Source organism: Phyllopteryx taeniolatus, chromosome 20 (assembly GCF_024500385.1).
Source record: "Phyllopteryx taeniolatus isolate TA_2022b chromosome 20, UOR_Ptae_1.2, whole genome shotgun sequence".
Lineage (NCBI taxonomy): Eukaryota > Metazoa > Chordata > Actinopteri > Syngnathiformes > Syngnathidae > Phyllopteryx > Phyllopteryx taeniolatus.
The window spans coordinates 3,445,579-3,468,432 of NC_084521.1; the positions used below are offsets into that span (position 1 = coordinate 3,445,579).

At 41.6% G+C, this 22,854-nt stretch overlaps 1 protein-coding gene across 1 annotated transcript in view; it reads right to left on the reverse strand.

Moving 5' to 3' along the window:
• Window positions 1-22,594, reverse strand: part of cdh7a (cadherin 7a) — an 80,028-nt gene extending 57,434 nt beyond the window's left edge. Inside the window, exon 1 of the mRNA XM_061757672.1 lies at window positions 22,293-22,594. Coding sequence (XP_061613656.1) covers window positions 22,293-22,547 — 255 coding nt within the window. The 5' untranslated portion in view covers window positions 22,548-22,594. The remainder of the gene's footprint in view (window positions 1-22,292) is intronic.
• Between the last annotated feature and the right edge of the window lie 260 nt (window positions 22,595-22,854).

Genomic DNA, 22,854 nt, shown 5'->3' on the forward strand with positions numbered 1-22,854 from the left:
ATTAGTTAAGTAGTCAGTTAGTCAGTCGGTAGGTATGTCGGTCGGTTGGTCAGTCAATTGGGTAGTTTATTAGTGAAGACGTCAGTCAGTCAGTCGATAAGTAGGTAGGTGGGTAGGTAGCTAGGTACGTACGTAGTCAGTTGAGTGGTTTATTAGTTAACTTGCCAGTCAGTCAGTCATTTGGTAAATAAGTAGGTGGGTAGGTAAGTAGGTAGAATCAACATGCAGCATACAGTAACATTTAACATCTTCTGCAAGAAATGTATGTTTAACATTCTCATTCAACTCTTTCCAATCTTATCTGATTTGAATGATTCTTTGTGAGTAAGCAGGATCAGATGGGGTCATGTTAAACAGGTTCAATCTGGATCTGATCCATTCTAGATTACATTTTGACAGCAATTTAACATCCAACATTTTCACATATTTAACGAGTCTTGTCTGATTTAATTTTTTTTTTTTTTTTTTTTATGTACATGCACGGTCAGACGCTGTAATGTCAAACCAGGTTTCAATCTGGAGTTGATTCAGACAAAAACATTGGGTGGAAATTGAAATTCAAAAAGAAAAAATCGACTTTTCAGACACTTGTATCTATCTTTCCAATTGACAAAACCACATTTCGATCTGGAACTGATCCAATTTGCACATTTGGCAGCGATGTAAATCCAAGTTCGGACGTTTACATCTCAATCGGATATCATCACGTCGGGTTGCCATTTGTTGCGCTTATACGACGGGCTCTCGCTAGCTCTCTGAACGACATAAACTTGAGCTGCTTTTGGCTATTAAGATCCTAGCTGCTCGTCATTGATTTCACGGGTGATAAACGTTGAAGCCTTGGCAGCCTGGCCACTGTGTTCTTATTGGACTTGCTCGCATAGATGGGACCACCCAAGCCACCCCTCCACAGCCCCGAAATGAATGTTACCGTTGCTGCCTAAGTGCTGGAAGGAGCCATGCGTCAGCTCGGCAAGCGAGAACTATCGCTATAAATATCTGCTTTCTGAAGGCCCGGCCAGATATTTCCACCTCTGATTTGGGCTCATAAAAGAGTTACAACATTGTGGATTTACACACAAACACACGTGCACGGTTTCTCTGTCTCACACTCTCATGGCTGATAGCAAATAATATGATTTGTTGGAGGGGCTCAGAGGGGGTCAAGGTAACAATTTGGCACATCTTCGTCTGCCACAATAACAATTTGCTGGTGCGCTGTTGGCAACGCTCACATTCAATGCCAGAAAACGGGACTCCGTGCAGTCTTTACACTTGTTGACTCGTATTTTCATTTATAAGTAGTACTATTAGGATTAGTAGTAGTGGTAATAGTAGTCATTTATAGTAGTAGTAGGAGTACGGGTAGTATTAATATTATTGGCAGTAATAATATTATTATTTATAGTTGTTGTATTAGTAGTATTCCTTTATTTTCCCAATGTTAAATAATAAAAAAATGATATCATTTACTATTACTATCTACTATTACTATTACTACTACTACTGCTAATACCACCACCACCACTACTACTATTAATAATAATAAGAAGAAGAATAATAACAACAACAACAACAACACATTGTTTTTAATCACAACTAATAATTATATTGCCGTGACCGCAGTCAAATTGAATACAATATTACTTATAAATATGCTTAAATATTGAAATGTGTCTATATGTCAATAGATACATTTATTAACTTATATATTCGGGTATTCGTCACTGGATAAAACCTGAATAAAAACAATCTTTTACCGCAATATTTAAGGCGGTAAGTGTAGGATGCCTTTAAGTACTTTGTCCACATGTGCTTAAAATGATTTCTTGGCACTTTGTTGAAAAGTTGACCGTGGAAAAAAGTCAAGGAACAAGGAACAAGGCTGTTCCGCTTCTTGGAGGAGGATGCGCCGAGTGATGAATGGAATCAAATCCTTGCTTAATGACACCGGTGGAGATTTGTGGCTGATTTTATGAGCGGCGGTCGGGGTGCGGGGCGAGGAGGGGGTTGGGGAAAGGAACTTTGTTGTATTGTGAAGGTGAGCCATCAAGGTTAGTCTCACTCTCCCGCTCCTAAAAAACAGTTTGCTAAATCCCATTTTCCGGCCATATGATGAAAAAGTGAGCGTCGCGGCTGAGGAGCCATTACGGCGGCGGAGGCTGCCGCTCCGACGGGAGTTTCTCCAGCACCGCTCCGTCTTTTTCCTTCCCGTTTTGATCTCGAGCCTAATGTGACAGAGCCCTTCGCTTTTTTCCCTTCTAAAAAAAATTATATATATATATATGCCGTCCAATTTGCACGGCCCCTACTGAAAAGTAAAAAGTGGCAAACGCGCTCTGCTTTGTGGCCTTTCCAAAGAGGCTGCTCTCCATTCGTCTTGCAGCCACTCTGCATTGTCTTAAAGGAAGAAAAAAAAAGCCCAGATAAAATGTCCTAAAAGTGCTCTTCTTTCCCGCTCCTTCGTGTAGCGCCATCCATCATATCTTTTATATCGTCACCTAATTATATTGGCCTTCCTGCCTGTGTGTGAAGGTACTATTCATCCAGTATGATACTGCAGGCTGTTCTTTGTTTTGTTTTGGGTTTTTTTTTCTTTTTTTTTGGGGGGGGGGAGGCGTTAGGTTCTCACACACCGCTTGACAGAGAATGGCGGCGACACTCATGCAGATGGTTCAGGGTCAATGAGGTCGCACAGGGGGTCGCGCTGCACTCATAACACTAATTAGAGTCGCGATAATTAAACTCCCGAGCCTTTCCAGCTCGGTGGTGTTGGCGGGCGGGGGCTTTCCTGACAAACGCTAATCAAAACGGGCCACGCTTTTAAGGCTTTTAAAAGCTCTCAAACGCAGTAAGGCGGGAGCTAAATTCGGTCCAAAGATAGGCAGGTAGTCAGGAACAAAGAAAACAAATTCAATTAAGGATGCAAACAGCGGAGAATGGGCCCTCGCACGGGAAGATTGGCCATGAAGAAACCTTGAAATGATCGTCAAACTTTGACGCCATGTTACCTGCAAATTAGATAGCGTAGATTGAAAAAGCTTCCAAATGTAGTTCCCCCTGTCTGTGTCGGATACTTTCTTCTGACTGGGGTTAATTTGGGCAAATTTCCAAGTATGAGTCCTAGAGTTTGTCTGCTTCAACCCAAAACGAGCAACTTCCGGTTCAATTTCAGGCATAAGTCCTTGGGACTTCTTTGTGCATCCTGTCATGAAAGTAATGTCCACCCAATTTCATTTTGCTCGGTCAAACTGGTGTTTGGGGCGATTTGTTTTCTAACTTTCCATGGGCACTACAGACTGTATTTTGGGGAGTTTCGTTCCAGACCACTGAAATACATCCATTTTTACAAGGATACACTTGCTTGCCAAAATTGGTGAGTTTCCAGTTGTGTTGAGTTCCCCAAAAAAGGCAATTAATCAGCAGTAAGAACAGAAAAGAAGACGTTTTTGCCCAAATTAGATGGCATACCTGAAGGCAAAGATTTAACAGTATACCTGCCTCCGATTTGGGGCTCATTTGGACAAATTCTCAAGTAAGAGCTTGTCAAAGTACGAGCTCTGGAATTCACCTGAAATGGTTGCATCAAACCAAAATGCTAGACTTGCAGATCAATGTCTGGAACGGGTCCGTGAAGATTTTTCGGACGTGCTGTTATGGTAGATATGTCCACCCAATTTCTTGTTGTTTAGTCAAACTGGTGTCAGGGAGTATTTTTTTCAAACTTGCCATTCACATCCGCCAACATTAGCATACTGTTTCTGAACCTGCACTTGTTAAGAAGAAGCTTAAAGCACTAGCACACCTACAATCTGCTCTATGATGTAGCCCAAAGGGCTAATTACTGGACTCTAAAGTACCCTTGCCAGGGCTGTAAAGCGACAAGTATGATCCCAAGCTATAAAAGTCAAGTGTCAAGGGTGTACAAACCTTGGACATTTCAAGGTACTGCCACAAGTCATCTTAGCCCGAAAGGTACACTCACGTTCAAGTGTGTATGCTTGTTCTCGAGTGCTCTAGAAAGTGACTTTTTACGCGGTAGCTATGTATTGTGTAACTTAAATGCAAAAAAAAAACGAGTCAACATGCAAGGTGGATTTCATTGAACAGTGGCCCAAAAAACACCAGCGTATTGCCTTAGCGCACAAGTATGATGTCAAGAACAATGCTCTGTCTCGAGAGTTTAAGTGGAACAGCCACTTTACCCTCCCGTCTTCTTCTCCTATGAGACAAACATGTCTTTCATATTTCCTTAATGCACGCTGAGGCATAATTGCCTATGTTTGTTTACCGAAAGCACTCTCAGGCTCTCTCCCGGTTGCCGTTCGACACACATTTTGATTAAAAAACACACTCGGCCAAGAGCACTTGTAGCTCGCGGCTCTCCGGGGTTGACGGGAGAGGCATCGATAATCTCCTCGCCGGGCGCCTAAAACCGCAGATTAAGATGTCCGACAAGGACAACCGGCGAGAAACGGCGATGCGGATCAGCGGGTGATCGCCACGCATGATTAGCCATAAATCACCAGAGTTTCCAGACAGAAGTTTTTGAGGACGAGGACGGTTGCTGGGTTACGGTGCTTTCAGCAGTTCTGCGTGGTGATCATTCCATCAGTGAGCTCATTAGGACGCTTCAGATAGAGACCAGCAGATTCATTGTTAGCATTAATCCAATTTACAACCAATCCCAAAGTTGTTTTTGTCCAATCCTCTTTATCTTGGAGATATTTTATGATACCGTATGTCAACATGACGGTTTGAATGTGGTTGAGTCGAGGTATAAGAAAACAACGTCTGGGTTAGCAAAGTGTGATTTCCTTCAAGTTGAGGGTAGTTCGATTTGTTAGAGAGTAGTCAGTCGTCAGAGTAAAACTGTTTGTTTGACTACAGTATTATTTATTTTAGAAAGAGGATCGGTAACAAACTAAATGCTTGCAATATCTCAATATTTTTAAAGGTGAAGACAAGTTGCAATTTTGGTATTTAAGCAAGAAACACAAAGTGGATGCACATGATTTGGTTTCGCGGGCCACATAAAAGGATGTGGCAGGCCGAATCTGGCCCCCGGGCCACCGGTTAGACACCTGTGCTGTAGGTGTTCAAGAATCGGCAGAGGGATACTACTGCCTTTATTTTAGGTTCAATTCTTGTTTACACATGTTGAGCCCTGCAGAAGAGAGTAAAATATCAAAAGTTGTTGAGCCATAGAATCTAGAAAAGACTGCGTTTCACTTCCTTGTCCCTGCGGTTTTTGTTCTTCTTCCAGGGCTGATCGACGATGGGCTGGGTAGGACGGGGGTGGAAGACAATGTTTGGATGAGTGGGACTCAAACGGAAAGGGCAGGTCTCCATGGCGCTGCGTGTAAATATTGTCATCACCGCGGGGAAAACCATCCAAGTGTTTACTGCTCCGGCTCCCTAAGTGGAACGCCGCAGCAGACGAGCGAAGAAACGCGACCATGTACAGTAAGAGCACGGCCGCCGCTCTCTGCCATGCGATCGTAAGTAAAAAAAATAAAATAAAATGTTTACCAATGTTTGGAGCCTGGCATTTATCGAAAGTGGCCTTTGGTAAAAGTCATAGCCGAGGCGTGGAGAGGTTTCCTGATGAGGCCTGTGATGTTTCTCGCTCCTCTGAGCCAGTAAGACAGACGCTGGTGTTTAATAGAGCAATATATCTGCACCATCAGCTCCTCGTCCAATCACATTGAAAATGAGCTCGGGCTTGAATTTAAGACGCAAAGTCTATTCCAAGTGCATGCACAAGCGTGGAAGATGGAGATTGTTTGTGTCTCATTTTTTAGCTCATAGACACCAGTGACATACGGCAACTTTTCACCGCATTTGGACCCGACACTTACCGCAGACTCCGTGGAGAAAGATATCGGACGCAGTGGAACAGGTTTTTAAAGGAGCCGTGTTACATTTTTCACATTTTCAAACCGTTCCTAGGTGTTTAATAACATGCTCTGGGACGAGTAATATTTTTTTGTTACCGTGACGACTGGGGGCGGAGATAGGGGGTTGTGACCATACAAGCAGCCTCTTAAACTAACATGTGTCATTTGACTATTTTCGAAGAAACCAAAAATGAAGTACTTTTTTTTTTTTTTCACTGTAGTTGCGGCTGACTCCACAGCGCCTCTGCTGGTCGCAGCCAAGCAGTGCGCTGTTTTTCCTCAATTCCTGTAAGATCAACAATGGCTTCTGCACACAAAAGTCCACCCACCCACAATCCACCCATCCATTTTCCGTACCGCTTGTCCTCGTTAGGTTGGCGGGTGAGCTTTAGCCTATCCCAGCTGACTTGGGGCGACCAGCCTGGACTCTGTCGCTGGCCAATCGTAGGTCTGAACAATCGTCGATCAAATTGATTACAATGCCCAAACTTACATGAAACCAACGAAAGAATCTTCATTTATCGCACGTAATTGACATTTCACAGCTATTTGTGCGCCAAGGAGGAGGAAAACAATTATGATAATGACGCTATTATGCTTTTTTTTTTTTTTTAAGATGATGAATATATTCCAAGAGAAATTAGCATGTAATATTCAAGCCTCGGGCTGGGCTCTGCTAAGAAGCGGCAGCCTTGTCGACGGGTCGGTTAGCATCGCCTTTAAAGCAGACTGTTCCTGTTCGAGAAGATTTCAAGTAACGGCTAATTTGTTCTCTCACCGTGGATGCTTCTTGATGCAGATGGACACAAAATAATGTATTCACACTTATTATTATTATATGCACTTGCTGTAGTTACTTTTAGTTTTCCATTTAAAGCAAACTAATCACGCCTTTTTTTTTTTTTTTTTTTTATCAGAATGGCTTAGGGTTAGGGGTTAGCTAACCCTAACCCTATAAATCTAGAATTACTAAACTAAATTGTGACTTTATTCTTGTGCTATAACAATAGCCACATTCCGTGACTGTATGAAGGGCAGAGGGCTTTCATTTATATAATGAATACAGAGCAGCATTTCAATTCTGAAAATCAATGTAAAACGTTGTTGCATGCTTTTTTATTTTTTGCCCTTATTGGGAATGATTTTTTTTTTTGTCAGCTTGTGGGACAGTGGATCATTGTGCCCTAGGAAGTCTGCCAAGCAACAAGTGGTGGGTATGCCCCCACATATAACACGACCTGGAAAATATGCCGCCGCCTGATACATAGCTAGAAAATTATGTTTCATCATGAAACACATTGATTACATTGCTGTTGGAAAAAAATGGGTTTTGCTTGTTTCCGCCCCTGGTCATGTCATAGCTTAGCGCCATTTACACTTCATTTGGCTCGCGTGTATTTAACCCCAAAAAAGTATTTGTTGCATGCCAACCAATGAAACATTGTGATTAAAATGACTTTGGCTGCGATGTGCCAGCGTGTGAGAGAAAGACTGTTTGTGTGTGTGAAAATAAATGAAAGGGTCTTTTTCCAGTGTGTGTATCTTGTACGTAGCTGTGTTTGCCCAACCACATGTAGTACGAGCTCCTGGCAAGCGAGTGCGGCGTTTTATTTGAGGCACTCTCATTGATTGACTGCCACGTAAAGTGGATCCGATCCGACACGGGAAATAAAACAGTCGCAAATGACCCTTGAAAGTATATACCCAGCTGCATTAGCGTCCACAGCTAATTATAAGGAAAGCGTCTCGCAGGAGAGCGGTCCATGCTAGGCTATAGGCGACAGGCCTGCATGGACGACAACGGTACTTCATCACCGAGAGCTTTTCCTTCGTCTTCCCCTTTCGGGGAAGCGGCGCGGCTCAGGTGGCGGACTATTCACGGGAAGATTCCTAACACTCTTCCTCCCCTCAGCAAGAAAGAAGCGCATACGGAGCACCTGGGCACCTACCGAACACGACAACCTCCAGCTTTATTTGTAGTACGGACAAATATGTCAATATTTATGAGTTCTTTATGAGTTTAAAGCAGTGCGGGCTTGGCATTTTTTCTTTTGACGTCGATTTAATTATGAAAGATGCTTGTAATACCACTGCCAGTCATATTCGTGGAACAAATGGATTTTGAATACATTTCATAGACTGAGGAGACAAACATGCAAGGGACTTGTGCATTGGAATTTGGAAATGATGTGGTATGTTTAGTTTGCGTCTTCATGAAGCACGTTTATGCGAAAAAATGCTGTTCCATTTCCATTCAAACTCGTGTGGAAGAAGAACGAAGTACGAAGAGCACAGCTAGGTGGAAGGATTGAAACTAAAACCAGCAGACATGCAACAGCTTCTTCCCTCTTGCCATTAAATTGCTCGAGGCTAAATGACTCTCCATAGTGTGTTTTGATGTCTCAAAAGTATTTCCTGTCAAAACGGATGTCTATTGTCATAGTAGAGCGGCTTCAACTACCGTTGACAAATTCCCTGTGTGTTTTTGACGTACTTGGCAAAATAAAGAGGATTCTGATTCTGATCCGTTACATTTTGTTGAAGATCTGGTATAATTACTTTTTTCTCCTTTGATTTTTGCTATTTTAGCATGATGAGGCAAAATGCTAGCAAATCATATTCCACAAAACTCGGTCGATAGCAGGAAGAAGCCGTTCAATCGAATGTGTGGATCCAAGCAACTGCTCATTTCCATTTTCAAGACGATTTGCTCTGTTTCGTTTGCATCTTTAATGGCTCGTTTAACAAAGTAAAATATGGCACAAATTTCTTAGATTTCGCTTTCTATTTCTTTGAAACTTGCAATGAAACTGAGAAAGAACTTGTCAAATTTAGCTGTGGATCTGAGAAAAAAAAAGTACAGGTCAAAGCATTCGTCCATTAAATTGTTGAGACTATTAAACAAAACATTGTGATACATGTTTTTCATTGGTTGGTGACTGCTTTTGTTTCAGCTTGTCCACTTTTAGTATCTTGCAGAAATCCCCTGAAACATGACCACACCGGTACTAAATCATCTTTATGAGCTACACAAAGCAACGACACCAGTGCCTTTTTGTAGACCGCCTGGACTCCCAAACTGAGCGTTGTTGTAAAAATTCATGAAGGACCCTTGAGTGGAACGAATGCCCCAAAGTGTCAGACGACTGACTAAGAACACCCCCGTCAAATGGACAGATCCATGTGAGAGGCAAGAATATGACTGCAGAATGTGACTACACTCGACCAAATAAAGGTTCGATGTAGTACACCCTAATGGTTCTTTGGCTTGTACGCATAGGGGAACCGCTTTTGGGTATTATTTAGCAGGGATAAGGACTGAGAATGGGTGCTACATAGCAAGAAAAAGCGATTCCCCGTTGCTGACAAGCCAAAGAACCATTTGGGTACTATGTAGAACTGTTTTTTTTTTTTTTTTTAGTGTTAATCACTGTCAATAATATCACACCAAGTTTGCACTAATTAAGCAAACATCTTAATCTTTATTAGTGCGAGTACGAGACTGACCTGCCATTGAAAACGTGTGCAGGCGCATTCTGAAGCGTAAATAAAGTACGACAACAGAGACCCCAGACTGTTGAGCAACTCAAGTTGCACATCAAGCAAGAATGGGAAAGATTTCCACCTGTAAAGCTTCAACAATTAGTTGCCTCAGTTTCCAAACGCTTATTAAGTGCTGTTAAAAGGAAAGTTCATCATTTTACACAATGTCCCAACCTCATTGGAACTGGGGGTTTGAATTTACAGTATGTATCTCCTCTACCTCCTAACACAAATTCTTGAACCTGCCAATCAGGCGGTACTTTACTTCTCAGGCTTGATTTAAACAATCCCATCACCAAAGCCTGGTGAAAGCAAAAAGGAAAAAAGACCAACGTGATGGCTTTTTTTTTTTTTTTTAACACCAGCAAGTGCAATCCGAGGGGATTACAAACATCTCCACCACTTCAAACAATGAAATGCCTTATTAAACAGCAACATGACAGGGCCTGTGGGACGGGCAGACTTTTGATGTGTACACAATCCTTCCAGTGGGTGAATATATTTAGACGAGCAGCTCGTTCGCTCGCTCCGCCGGCTCTAGTTCTGTCGTCGCAGCCAAACTCGATAAATGGCCGTCCTCCGTAGCCTCAATCCTGCTCTGAGTCATCCCGCATAGTCTTTGCATAGCCTTAGCCCCGTGGCGTAATTTAACACTGTCACACCGTGAACTCATCTCCATTGAAAACGAACAGGCCCGCTTCCAAGAAACGAGGGATATCTTTGCAGAAATCCTTCCATTTTTTTTTACCTTCCCTTTCTTCCAGCAAGAGTTGCTAATTTATAACTGCAGTCAGGCTGTGTCAAAGTCATTTTAAGCGCAGAAAGAGCCCAAATGGAATGAGATGGGAGTCTGAATAGGGGGAACATCATTTGTCTGGAAATCACCAGTTGTCAGGGAAGCGCTTTATTGAGCCGACAACCATATTTTGTTGTCTGAAATGGACCTTCGCCAGAGACCATAAAACGCTGTTATTTCTCCCAGCCAATTGTAAAATAATCATGATATTGAACACGCAATAAAATGTACCGGTAATCATAATCTCATTGACTTGCAGATAATGGCGGTTATTATTATTATTACGTACATCCAAAAATGGTTTGTATTTTTCCTCATGGAGAATAATGGAACTAGAAATAAGTCACAAAATAAAACCCTTATTAACTGTACAGGCCGTTTTTGAAATAAAATGTTAACATTTTTGGGCACTTGGAGATTGCCCCCCCACCACAATGTTGCTCATTATGGTGGTACTCGGAGCATCGAGTATTTTTTAAGGTGGTACTTGGTGTGCTTGTTCCTAAAAAAATATTTGAAGCACGTATACAAGACGGATGGACAAAACAAACGCATTTAATGGTGTCAAAGCTTTATGATGATTTGAAAGCTTTGGCCGTGATAAAGGCGCTGCCAGGGCCAGTTCATCGGCGCTCGCGGTTTTTTAAATGAATATTATTAATATAAAACGTAATTTTTCACCTTTCACTAAAGCATTCAAGCATGCTCATGATGAATGGCTTGCTCATCGGATCATTAGACTTGCATTGAATCCATGCTCGTGATCAAGCATAACTAGCGGCACGGCGCGCTTTAGATAAATTAATGACATATATTTATATATTTCAGCCGCACGGTGGACGACTGGTTAGAGCGTCTGCGTCACAGTTCTGAGGACCGGGATTCAATGGAGTTTGCATGTTCTCCCCGTGCCTGCGTGGCTTTTCTCCTCCCACATCCCAAAAACATGCGAGGTAGGTTAATTGACAACTCTAAATTGCCCGTAGGTGTGAATGTGAGTGCGAATGGTTGGTTGTTTGTATGCGCCCTGCGATTGGCCGGCAACCAGTTCAGGGTGTACCCCGCCTCCTGCCCGATGATAGCTGGGATAGGCTCCAGCACGCCCGCGACCCTAGTGAGGAGAAGCGGATCAGAAAATGGATGGATGGATGGATATTTATGTATTTTGAAATAAAGACATTTAAGTAGACAAGACTTCCCACTGGCCGCGTAACACAAGGCGTCTCCGTTCCGCTCCGAGGAAGCCTTGACCACATCGCAACTTCATGAATCTTTTAAAAGCCTCTACCTGATATGGAAATGAGCTCCCTGCGCCGCTCATTCACTTTCAAAGTCACTCCGTGTGTGTGTGTGTGTGAGTGTGCGCTTGTCATGTTCTGTGAGCGCACATGCTAAGGAAGAAAACCGAAGTGTCGAGAAGCTAGAAGAGCGTTAGTAGCACATGTAGGTCATTCTGACTCCCAGTGGAAATGGAGCCCGTTTTCGGATTAGAGGCCATGATTCATTATGACTCCATTTAATTACAGCGGGCGGTGGCCAATGTGCCCACCCCATCCTCCACCACCCCCACTTTTAGCATATTAGCCTCTCCTTCACTGGATGACAAGAATGTGTGTGTGTGTGTGTGTGTGTGTGTGCCTCCGGGTGATTTGAGCTCAGCTGCAATTTGGACTTGTTTACATGCACTCGAGCACAAATAAAAGCAGATTGGGCAAGCTAATCAGGTTAGGATGACAAATTCGACTAACTCGGTTACGTCGTTCTCGTGGACTCTTCCAGACAAAAAGAAAAAAAGAAAAAACGTTATCCCACACTGCATAAGAGGATTTGTAGGGGTTCAGCAGGGGGGATTCTTGTGCCCTTGACACTTTTTGAAATTTGGGGGGTAACATATCTGCATCCTTCTGGATCTGGAGAAAGTGAAAGTACAAATAGTTACTCAGAGTCCAAATAACTATTCTTTTGGAGTACATTAGTGTAGATTATACCTCAATGGACACAAATGGACAACGACTGCATCTATTATTTTTACACAAAAAAGAAAACAACAACACACTGACATTCGTCAACCATTCATTGAAAATGCCATCAAAATACTTATAAAGCACATATAATAAAAAGAAAATTATAGACATGATTTTAAATAGGTTTGAAATGTTTTCTAAAAATAGCACAATGCATTTTGAAAAATTAAGTGTTATATAAATATGTATTTATTATTTCAAAATTCATAGATTTCTGTATATTTATTCTTAAATAAAAAAAATAAACATACAGTACAATCCCTGGTTAATTAGCAATACAGTAAAAAATAAAAACAATAATATGAAATAGTGCATTTATTCATTATTTATAAATACAATAATTACACAAATGTAGCAATTAATACATTTCAATACTGCAATAGCATTACATAATTAGCTATACTGAAAACTTTAAAATACCCCAAAATACAAAAACACAAATATCTTGAATTCATTAAAACTTTTAAATTGAATTATTGTCTACATGTTTAAACATATATTTATTTGTTAAAAAAGGCAATAGTTAAACTGTTTTACTTTAAAATAAATATGCCATCAAAATCTTGAAAAAAAGGCAATTAGAGAAAAAGTAATATAATTAAAAATTCAAAAAAATTAAAATACACACCATTCATTTTAAATCAATGTATTTTAATAATGTCATAGTACTATATAAATATTCATGTTCTTTAAAAATATTGCTGTTCATTAAATTATGTTTTACATCACTTTTTCTACAATTATTACGATTATTCAATTATATACATAATGTGCTTTTACTACCACAGAGGCAGTTTAAACAGCCGCTTATGTTACCGTATATGGTTCCAAAGCGCTACCGTTCAATTTCCAGGAGGATATCCCCAATAATAACTAACATTGTCAGTAAAATGTAGACTTTCCTGCCTCATTTGCATTGATTACAATCAAGTGGACAATCCCTTTTTGCCCATTTTATGTGCAAAGCTTGACGAGGTTATGATTGTGTGGAAATGAAATGGAATATGACTCGGGCTTGTAAAGACAAAAGGATGTGAAATTACTTTGAAAACAGCCCATCAGGCTCATTGGCTTAATAAAAGAGCCGCCGTATATCATAACGTCTGCCGCTGGAGTGCAGATAAATCATTAATACTCACTGTCGTAAAATGGATGATTGCCAAAAGTGGAGCGGTGTAAATTTGCCTCGCCCTCCTCCCGTCGGTCAGCCCCAGACACCCTCCACCCTCCAACCCCCACCCCCCAGCCACGGTTTACGTACTCATTCAATCGCCTGAACCCTAAATGAAATGGACAAAATACCTTCAAATACAAACTTTTTTTTTTCTTTGCATATGAATTCACAGCACACCAATAGCACTCGGTTGCTGCAGCGAGGCCCCTGTTGAATTATTCACGAGTCAGACCTGTTGGGGATGACGAAAATCCGATACATCAGCAGTTCACCAGCAGCCACCCCCCGTCCCCCAGCCCCCCACAAAAAAAAAATGAAGAAGAAAAAAAAGGCACATAAAAGGAGGCAGGCAGAAAAGTTTGAATAAAACTATTCCACGCACATCCTCCTTCCCCACCCAACTGCCTTGAGAAGCCGTTAATATTTCATCACGTTAATAAGCCTTGTACATACAAATGCTAGCGGGGGGGAAACAAGCCATCACATAATCTGATCACATGACCGACGAGAGCCAATACAAGACCTAGATTAATAGACACAGTTTGAAAGAGATTTATTTCACATTTATGTGTTCATTATTGTGGTTGCAGATCTGCACTGCAATGAAAGAACACACTGGTGATGTGTGCTGATATTTGGCAAGCTTTTGAATTTCCCCTCCACACTGACGTTCATTCAGTCTGCTGGATGTGATACAGTGATAGTTGTCGGTGAGTCGTAAAGAAACAGATTTTCTCATTCACACTTCATTTTTTTCCCCCCCTCCCACAGAAAAGTGTGTTATGGAATCATCAATAAAAATATATACATAACAATAACGATTTCTTTAGTGCCTTTCAAGTGACACAAGGACTTTTTAAAATTGTTATTTTCATTTTTGTTAATGAAACATTGTTATTTATAAAAAAAATAAAAATAAAAAACTTTTCATTATAATATACTTTTATATCATTTCTATTTTGTTATATACCCTCGATTGTGAGTCCAATTTAAACACCCACTTCCGTGACCAAATATGGTTGCCTGGTTGCTTTTAAAGGGTTACTGTTCTATTTCCAAACATATATGCCAAATTCTAAATGATATCTGAGAACTGTCCTTAAAAAAAAATCCTCCATCTTTGACGCCATGCTCCACCCACATGATAGATGGCATAGGCAAATAAAGTGTCCTAATTTGGCATTGCCCATCTGTCTAGTGTACCTCCTTCTGATCTGCGCTTATTCGGGCCAATTCATCAAGTCCTGGAACCCACCCGATATGGCTGCTTCAAACAAAAATGGCTGACTGCCATTTCAATCTCGGGAATAGGTCCTGAAGACTTTTTCGTGCACCATGTTCCGTTAGACATGTCCACCGAGTATCAAGGTCATAAATGAAACTGAGTTTGTAAATACGAAGCATATAAGTGTGGTATGCGAGCTCCCTCTAGTGGTATGTGAAAGTATTGCTGAATGAAATGTTCAAACTGTGCGTAATATTAGTGTCTTTGACTTTTTCTAATCCAGTGAAGTACATTTATTATGTACAGTTCAGTTGGATCTAACTTTACAGTAAAGCACAACACATTTCTTGCATTTACTGTTTCCTTATTGAAGTACATTTTTTGGTTTTAATGTTACAGTTCAGAGTACGTGCCCGTGGATTTCACCCCAAATTGTCTACTTCGGACCAAAATGACCGATTTCAAGAATGGATCCTTGAGACTTTTTCATGCGTCCTGTTATTTTAGACGTTTACCAAATATCATAGTCTTAGGTTAAATTGGCTTCAGGGGCTGAATTAAAAAAAATTAAAAAGAAAAAGAAAACACGCAGAGGCTTTCCCCAGAGATGCCTCCGCAAGTTCGGTACCTCGACCACCGCGCCGCCCCTGTCATCCTGAATCATCGCCCTCCTCCTCTTCCTCTTCTTCTTCATCATCGTGTAGCTCTCAGCAGTGTACGCTATCGAGAGTGACCTTTGCCGCCACGCCGCACGCTCCCGCTACGACGCTAACCCTTTTGACAGCGGACGTCCGCGCCGACGATAATGAACGCCGCTGTTATGTCGCTGAATAAAGCAGAATTGCCGTCACGCGCGTCACCGGCGTCTGGCTGCCGGGTGGCAAAGTGCACGTGACTCAGGATCGTAAACATATTTATGGGCTTTCCCGTAAATATAATCATCCATCAGGAGGCCCAATCATAAAAAGCTGATTCGTGAAGTGGCTCCGAAGGAAAATGTTTTAATAGCCCCGTCACCTTATGTAAAAATAACAGAGGAAAGAACGTTACTTTCAAAGGACACGACGAGTAAACACAGACGAAGAAGCACAGCCTGAGGCTCAGAGCTCAACTTCGTCACATTCGGATGCCGACTGTCATAACTGGTATAATATTTTCATAATTATTCAGAAAGAAGTACAAATAATAATAATAATAACTCACTCACAGGACATTCAAACTGAAGGAATGCAGATGTGCTCATTTAATAAGCCTGGGGAACCTCACTACATTTCCTTTAAACCTGTTTGTATGCATAACAAGATAACAAAAGTGTTGTAGCGACAACATTCAAATCAGTAGATGCTTTCTGGTTACTTCATTATCGAATTCTATGGCAGTCCGTTTAGGTAGCAAATGCGCTAACATCAATAGCATGGGGGAACCTCACTCCATTCACATTACATTACTGTTGTAGCTACGATATTGCAATCGGTACAAAATTCAAATTGACCTGACACCAAACATCGCTCTCATCTTGATTACTTTCTGTATTGATTTCCACAGCAGCCCATTTATGCGACTAGCACTGGAACCTCACTCCATTTACATTACACCACTCTTGCAACGATACACAATATTGCATTAAGTACAATCTTAGCTATTATATTGCGATAACTACAAACCTCAAATTGGAATGCTACCAAACATTGCCCGATAACGTCGTGTATTAATTTCCAGCCCGCTTAGGCAGCAAACATGCTAATACAACTAGCTTGTGGGAACCTCATTTTACCCCACAACTGTAGCTATGATAATGCAATAAGTAAAATCATCAAATTGGCCTGATACCAAACGTCGCTCTCGTCCTGATGACTTCCTGTATTGCTTTCCATAGCAACCCGCTTAGGTGGCAAATGTGCTCATTTAACTAGCACTGGGGAACCTTACTCTATTCACATTACATCACACCTGCTAATACAAATAAAATTGCAGCAATCTTTAAATTGGCCAAACACTAAATGTTGATTTCTTCCTGATTGTCATCTATTCATTTGTGCGTCAGCTCGTTTCGGCGGCAAGCGTGACAACTTCACCAGCACTGGGGAACCTTACTCTATTCACGTTACACTACTCCTGCTACTATTCAGAAAATGGCAGCAATCTTTAAATTGGCCAAACACTAAATGTCAATTTCTTTCTGATTATTTTGTGTATTCATTTGTACGTCAGCCCATTTAGGTGGCAACCATGCGAACTTCACTCATGTGGGGAACCTCACTCCATTCACTTTACAAGTCTTGTGGCTATGCACGTATAGAATCCTGCAATAAGTACGATATTCAAATTGACCTCACTACAAATATTGCCCTCTTCCGAAATATGTTCTGTACTTGATTTGGGCAGCCCATTTAGGCGGCAAATGAGTCATCATCACTCATGTCAATCATTACTAGCACTGGGGAACCTCACTCCAATCATTTTACACCACTGTTGTCACTATGATATTGCAAAAAGTACAACCTTCATATCGGAAGGACACCAAAGGTTGCCCTCTTCCTGATGTACTTCCTGTATGGATTCTGCTGCAGCCCGTTTAGGCAGCAAAGTAGTTTCAAAAGCACAAATTTACTCTGGCAAACATATCAGGTACCACATGTGCGCTGCAGGCAGCTCAGTCAAGCAGCATTTGGCCGCAAAGCCCCGTGTGAGGAACACGTGCACCGTGTGAGTGTTTCTCTGTTGGGATCATGTCGGGAATGTCCGCTGGGTAAGCACGCGCGCCCCCGCGACCGGCGTGCACCTTTCAGTCGCAGAAGTGCGGGCTCGGGCCTCCGAGCGGCGCGCAGATGCTCGCCGCTCAGCTTTGACCCGGCGGCCAGCACAAGCCCTCGTGGGAAGTGTGTTCCGGCTAAGAGGAGTTCAGCATTTCAATTTGAATTTGAGTGTTTCGCAGTATCCCATGAGGGATGGGCAGTCAAATATATTTCCTTGATCAATGGTCGGGAAAATTAACATAGTACAGTTTATCATTTGGTGGCAGAAAACAGAGATGAAGAAGCACAGCCGGAGGCTCAGAGCTCCACTTTGAAACATACAATTACAAACTGTCATGACTTAATAAATTGCAGTGTTTTCAAAATATATATCTAAAAATAAATAAATAAATACTACTCATAGGCTGCCCAAATTGAAGGAATGCTAATATATTGACACGCTAACTTCATCAGCCTGGGGACCCTCACTCCATTGAATTTACACCCGCATCTATTGCAAGTACAAATAATTCCCTCTCTCACTGTTTACTGCAGCAGCCCGTTAAGGCAGCAAACTAGCTGGCTTTGCGCTAATGTAACAAGTGCGTGGAACCTCATTCCATTAAATTGACATGTCTGTATTGCAATAATGAACGCCAAAATGGCAAAACGTTGCTTTCTTCCTGATTACTTCTTGTATTTATTCCTACCACAGCCCGTTTAGGCAGCGAACGTGTTCGTGTGGGAAACCTCACTCCATTAATTAAGCTATACAAATTCAAATTGGCCTGGCACCAAACGTTGATCTCTTTCTGACAACTTCCTGTATTGATTTCTTCATGAATACCTTCTGTCTTGATTTTTACGGCGGCCTGACTGAAAATTCATTGCGCTTCATTGTTTTTTTTAACCTTGTTTATTGATCAAATTCCACATTATGATAAATTCCGTCCATCCTTAGCTCTTTACAAATCTGCATCGTCACACCGGAATTTTCCAGTTTACCGCGCTTCCATTATTTTCTCTTGACATTCAAAGATTTGACGAGAGACAGCAGCCTTTTAATTTCCTTGGGTTTTCACTGAGCTTTCTTTTTTATTGTTATTCATATGAAAAGAAAAGTCAATGCCCTTGTAAGTGGCCACCGCGGTACAAGGTGAGACGTCTTTTACAAAGTCGCTAAGACGCCTTCAAAGACCATCATGAAAGCGTAATGAGACATTTGGTGGCGAAATTTGGAATGTGACAGAACGCATTAAAGGCGGGCAGCAGGCTGCGCGGCCGGGCCAACGCCGGGCCTTCCCACTTCTACTGGATCCCTTTTCCTGACGGTCGCGGCAGTTTGGACACAAAGTCGGGTTAGTTTTCCAAATAACGTCAGCCATAACCAACAAATATGTGACTCGTGTGCTACACTTGGAACTTGATGGAAATAAGAAATACACGCCTGATTATCAAGATTTTTCAAGACTTATTACTATTTATATTTGGTTGTTTTTAAGACAGGTGGTCTAATAAATGTGTGTTAAGTATTGTTTTGAATACAAAACAATATAAACAATCTAAGGCACTTTTTGAACATTAGAAATCATCCACAGAACCAAAAATAGTTATTCATGCAGAACCAAGACAAAATGACAAAGATTTGATGTTGCCTCCAGACGACGTGACTTTTTTTTCTCGCATTCTCTGCAGCCCTTTCGCTCTTGCACATTAGAAATCACAAAGTCAAAGTTACTTCCTACATAGAGCAGTAAAAAGCTTGCACACATTAGAAATCGTAAACGGTGACAATTAAAAGGAGTTTACCTACAATTAAGACCCTACAAAATAAAAATTATTACGACGACAACATTCACCGAGATGAGCAGAAAGATTTGAGCTTTTTCTTTTTCACGCATTCTCTGAACTGCGTTGCGCTTTTTGTTTACAGGTTAGATATCATAAACAGCAGCAACTAAAATGAGTTTTTGATCAAGCAAGACCCCACAAAATGAAAATGACTAAGACGTCAGCATTCACCAAGATGAGTCAGAAGATTTGCCGCCCGACGAGGCAACTTTTTTTCCCGCAATCTCTGCCACCCGATGCACTTTTTCCACATTACAAATCATAAACAGCAACAACCGAAATGTGTTTTCGTGCATGCAAGAGCCCAGGAAAGGAAAGCGATCACAAAACATTTGACCCCGACGAGGCGATTTTTTTTTTCCTGGATTGTTTGCGGAATTACATACACAAAGGACTAGCTAACTCCAACAAAGATGCCACACGGGGTTTGGGACCACAGTTCCGAGACAAAGGTGTTCCCGGATAGACCCCGGACAAGAAACGACCTCTAAATGAACCTTCGTCGGGATGCGGATGCGTTCCCACGGTGTCCCTCCGGCAAGAAAGAGGCTGCACGGAGGAGAACAATAGGAGAGCGAAACCTATCACAATTCCAGCTGGAGCCGCTAATCCAGTTCAGAGCCGGCTAGAAAATGGGTTTGCCAGAGAGCAGAGCCGGCAAACACGCCACGCCACGCCGAACGGGCCTGATGATCCCGCAGATGAGCGGAAAGACCAAAAAGTAATTTAATAATAAGACCAGAAAATTCCGGGAGATAATAAGGGGGCATCGGGACTGGAGAGCGTTCCAGCGGCCCATTTGGAACGCCGCACAACGACTTCACAATGGGCAACGTTGGTACAAGCAACACATGGAAGCATACGACACTGTGTCAGTACCACTCCCAAAAATGCTTGAAACTGCACATTTTTACACGTGAAATACTTTTTACATACTCTACACTCATTCTCATGCTGATGGAGCACACATTTCCTTACTGATACGACACCAAATAAAACTCAAAACCGATACCTAGACCAATACTCTCTGAAAGTGCTATGGAAATTGACAATTACTATTTAATTCTACTTAAATATTTTGTTCTGGGAATAAAAGGTCGGTATCGGTGTATTGATATGTCAGAATCGATCAGATCTAGGTGACCTTGACCTGGATCCGTTCTCACTTTTTTTCCATATTACCTCTGCCAAAGAGGTTTTCTTTCTATTGCTGTTTGTTTGTTTGTTTGTTTGTGAGAAGAACTACACAAAATGCTGCTAAAGTAATTGTCACAATTGTTAATGTAGAAGCGGGGCATGCGTTAAGGAAAAATCCACGGAATTGTGGTGCAGATCTCGGTGCAAAACGAGGTTCCGATTGTCTGACTTGATTTTTGATATTACCTTACTACCAAGAATGATTTCTTATCATTGTTTGTCTGTGTCATTGCGTTGTTTTTTTTTTGCCTTTTGGTATTGTAAACACAAGAAAAATACCATCAATAAAACTGCCAAAAATCCATACGTATCCAAGAATTCTGTTGTTTTCTCTGTTGGCCGCTGCTTTATTTTTAGAATTCACAAACACTGCTTCTGTACGACTGGCCACAGAAGTCACGGCCCAGTAACATTAGACTTATTAGTCTGCCATATTGCTTTTTTTTATTATTTTAGGAGCCAGTGCGGTTGTTAGCGTTGTTTCCATGGCAACACGAGGACCTTGAGTTGTAAAACCAGCAAAAGTTTGCTTGTTTGAGAGCAGCATGCAGCAGGATTAGTTGCAGCTGCTTTCACTTTTTGTTTCATCCACTTCCGCGCACACCCCGACAGCTACAGTACCTGAGGACACACTTACAACGAGAGCTTCAACATATGTCGTTTATGCGACATTAGTCACATTGTGTGCGTGCATATACGTATATATATATATATATATATATATATATTATTTACTTGCCAAAAGATGGATTGCGTTCCTTGGCAGAATGCTGGTCAAAGGGACGTCGGTGTGCACCTTTGGGGACGCGTGATATTTGCTATTACTGTGATGTATTATTAAACACGCACATGGGAAAACAATACCATTGGGGACATTTTGACAACAATATCTATTATGTGGTCATCTACATACTGTGGGGGGAAAAAAACATTGATTTTTTTTTCTGAAGAAGGGAAAGTCTTCTGCCACATGATGCACACATAACAATTAAAGAATTAAAATAAGACAAAGAAAATACAGTACATCTTCCAACCAATGAAAAGTCAAACTTTGCCACCATGTTCCCCCCAGTGGCAATAACTCAAATACTGTCTAATATACGAGCTTGAAATGTTGCCGCAATCGGACAACAAGTTCAACTTTGAGGGACACCTGGAAATAGCAAAGAATATCCCAAAATGGCCATTTAGGCTAAAATGGCAGACTTCTTGTGACGGATTTTTGAGACTGATTTGTGGAGCAACACATAGTAGACACGCCAACTAAATTCCATGCTGCTAAATGAAACTGAATTTTCAAAACATTAGGTGCCAACATTCATCTTTGAACAAACCCTGGAAATTTGTTTCAAAACAAAATGGCAGACATCCTGTGTGTTTTCGGGCATGGCTTCTTGAGACTTTTTTGCAGGTGTACTCATGATAGACATGTCTTCCAAATTTCATGTCGTTAAGGGAAACTGGCTTTTGAGGGCTGAATTTTCAAATCATTCGAGGCACTACCACCCGTCTTTAAAGAATGGAAGTGGTCCAAAAAAAAAGAAATGCTGCTATAGAACCAAATGACAGACTTCCTGCGTGTTTTCAAGCTTGAGACATTTTTTGTGAGTCTACTCATGGCAGATACCTAGTTTCATCCTGATAGGGGAAACTAGCTTCAGGGGATTTTCCCATTAAAAAAAAAATCCAGGGGCGCTATATAGAGCAAATTTGGCAAGTTCTGAGTATGGAAAAGCCCTCAAATTAATGATTAAAAACGTACATATTGGGGAGCTTTATTAAATAATGCCTCACATCACAAATGCAAATCAAAAATGTAAAGGAAAAGCGAGTCACCGTCCACTTACCTTTCCGACGTAAAGCGGCTCGTTTCCCGTGAACTCCTCCAGCACGAAGAACTGGTTCCATACCCAGCTGCGCCTTTGTCTGTGCAGGCCCCCCCGGGGGGGTGCACCTGAGCGCGGGGACTCGTCCTGGTCTCCAGAGCCACCGCCGCCCCCGTCGAGCTCCGAGCAAGCCCCATGTCGGATGGGAAACAGGAGGCCCAGGAGCGCCAGGAGAGCCGGGGCTCTGCGCACGGCTGAGCAGCACCGCACCATCATCTGCGCCACCCCAGCCGCCTTCCTCCCCGCGCTGCTCCAAAACACACTCAGGCCAGAAGAGGAGCAAAAAAAAAATAATAATAATAATTTTTTTTTAAAAAAAGAAAAAAAAGAAAAAAAAAAATATATATATATATATATATATATATATATATATATTTTTTTTTTTTTTTAAAAAAAAGCTAAAATGTCAAACCCCCTCAGGGTTTTTATCCACACAGTCCTGAGCTCGTTTCACCACGGTGCAGTCAAGCTCGGCATTCTGCTGTGCGCCTCGTCGTTTTTTCACAATTGGAGACTAAAAGCG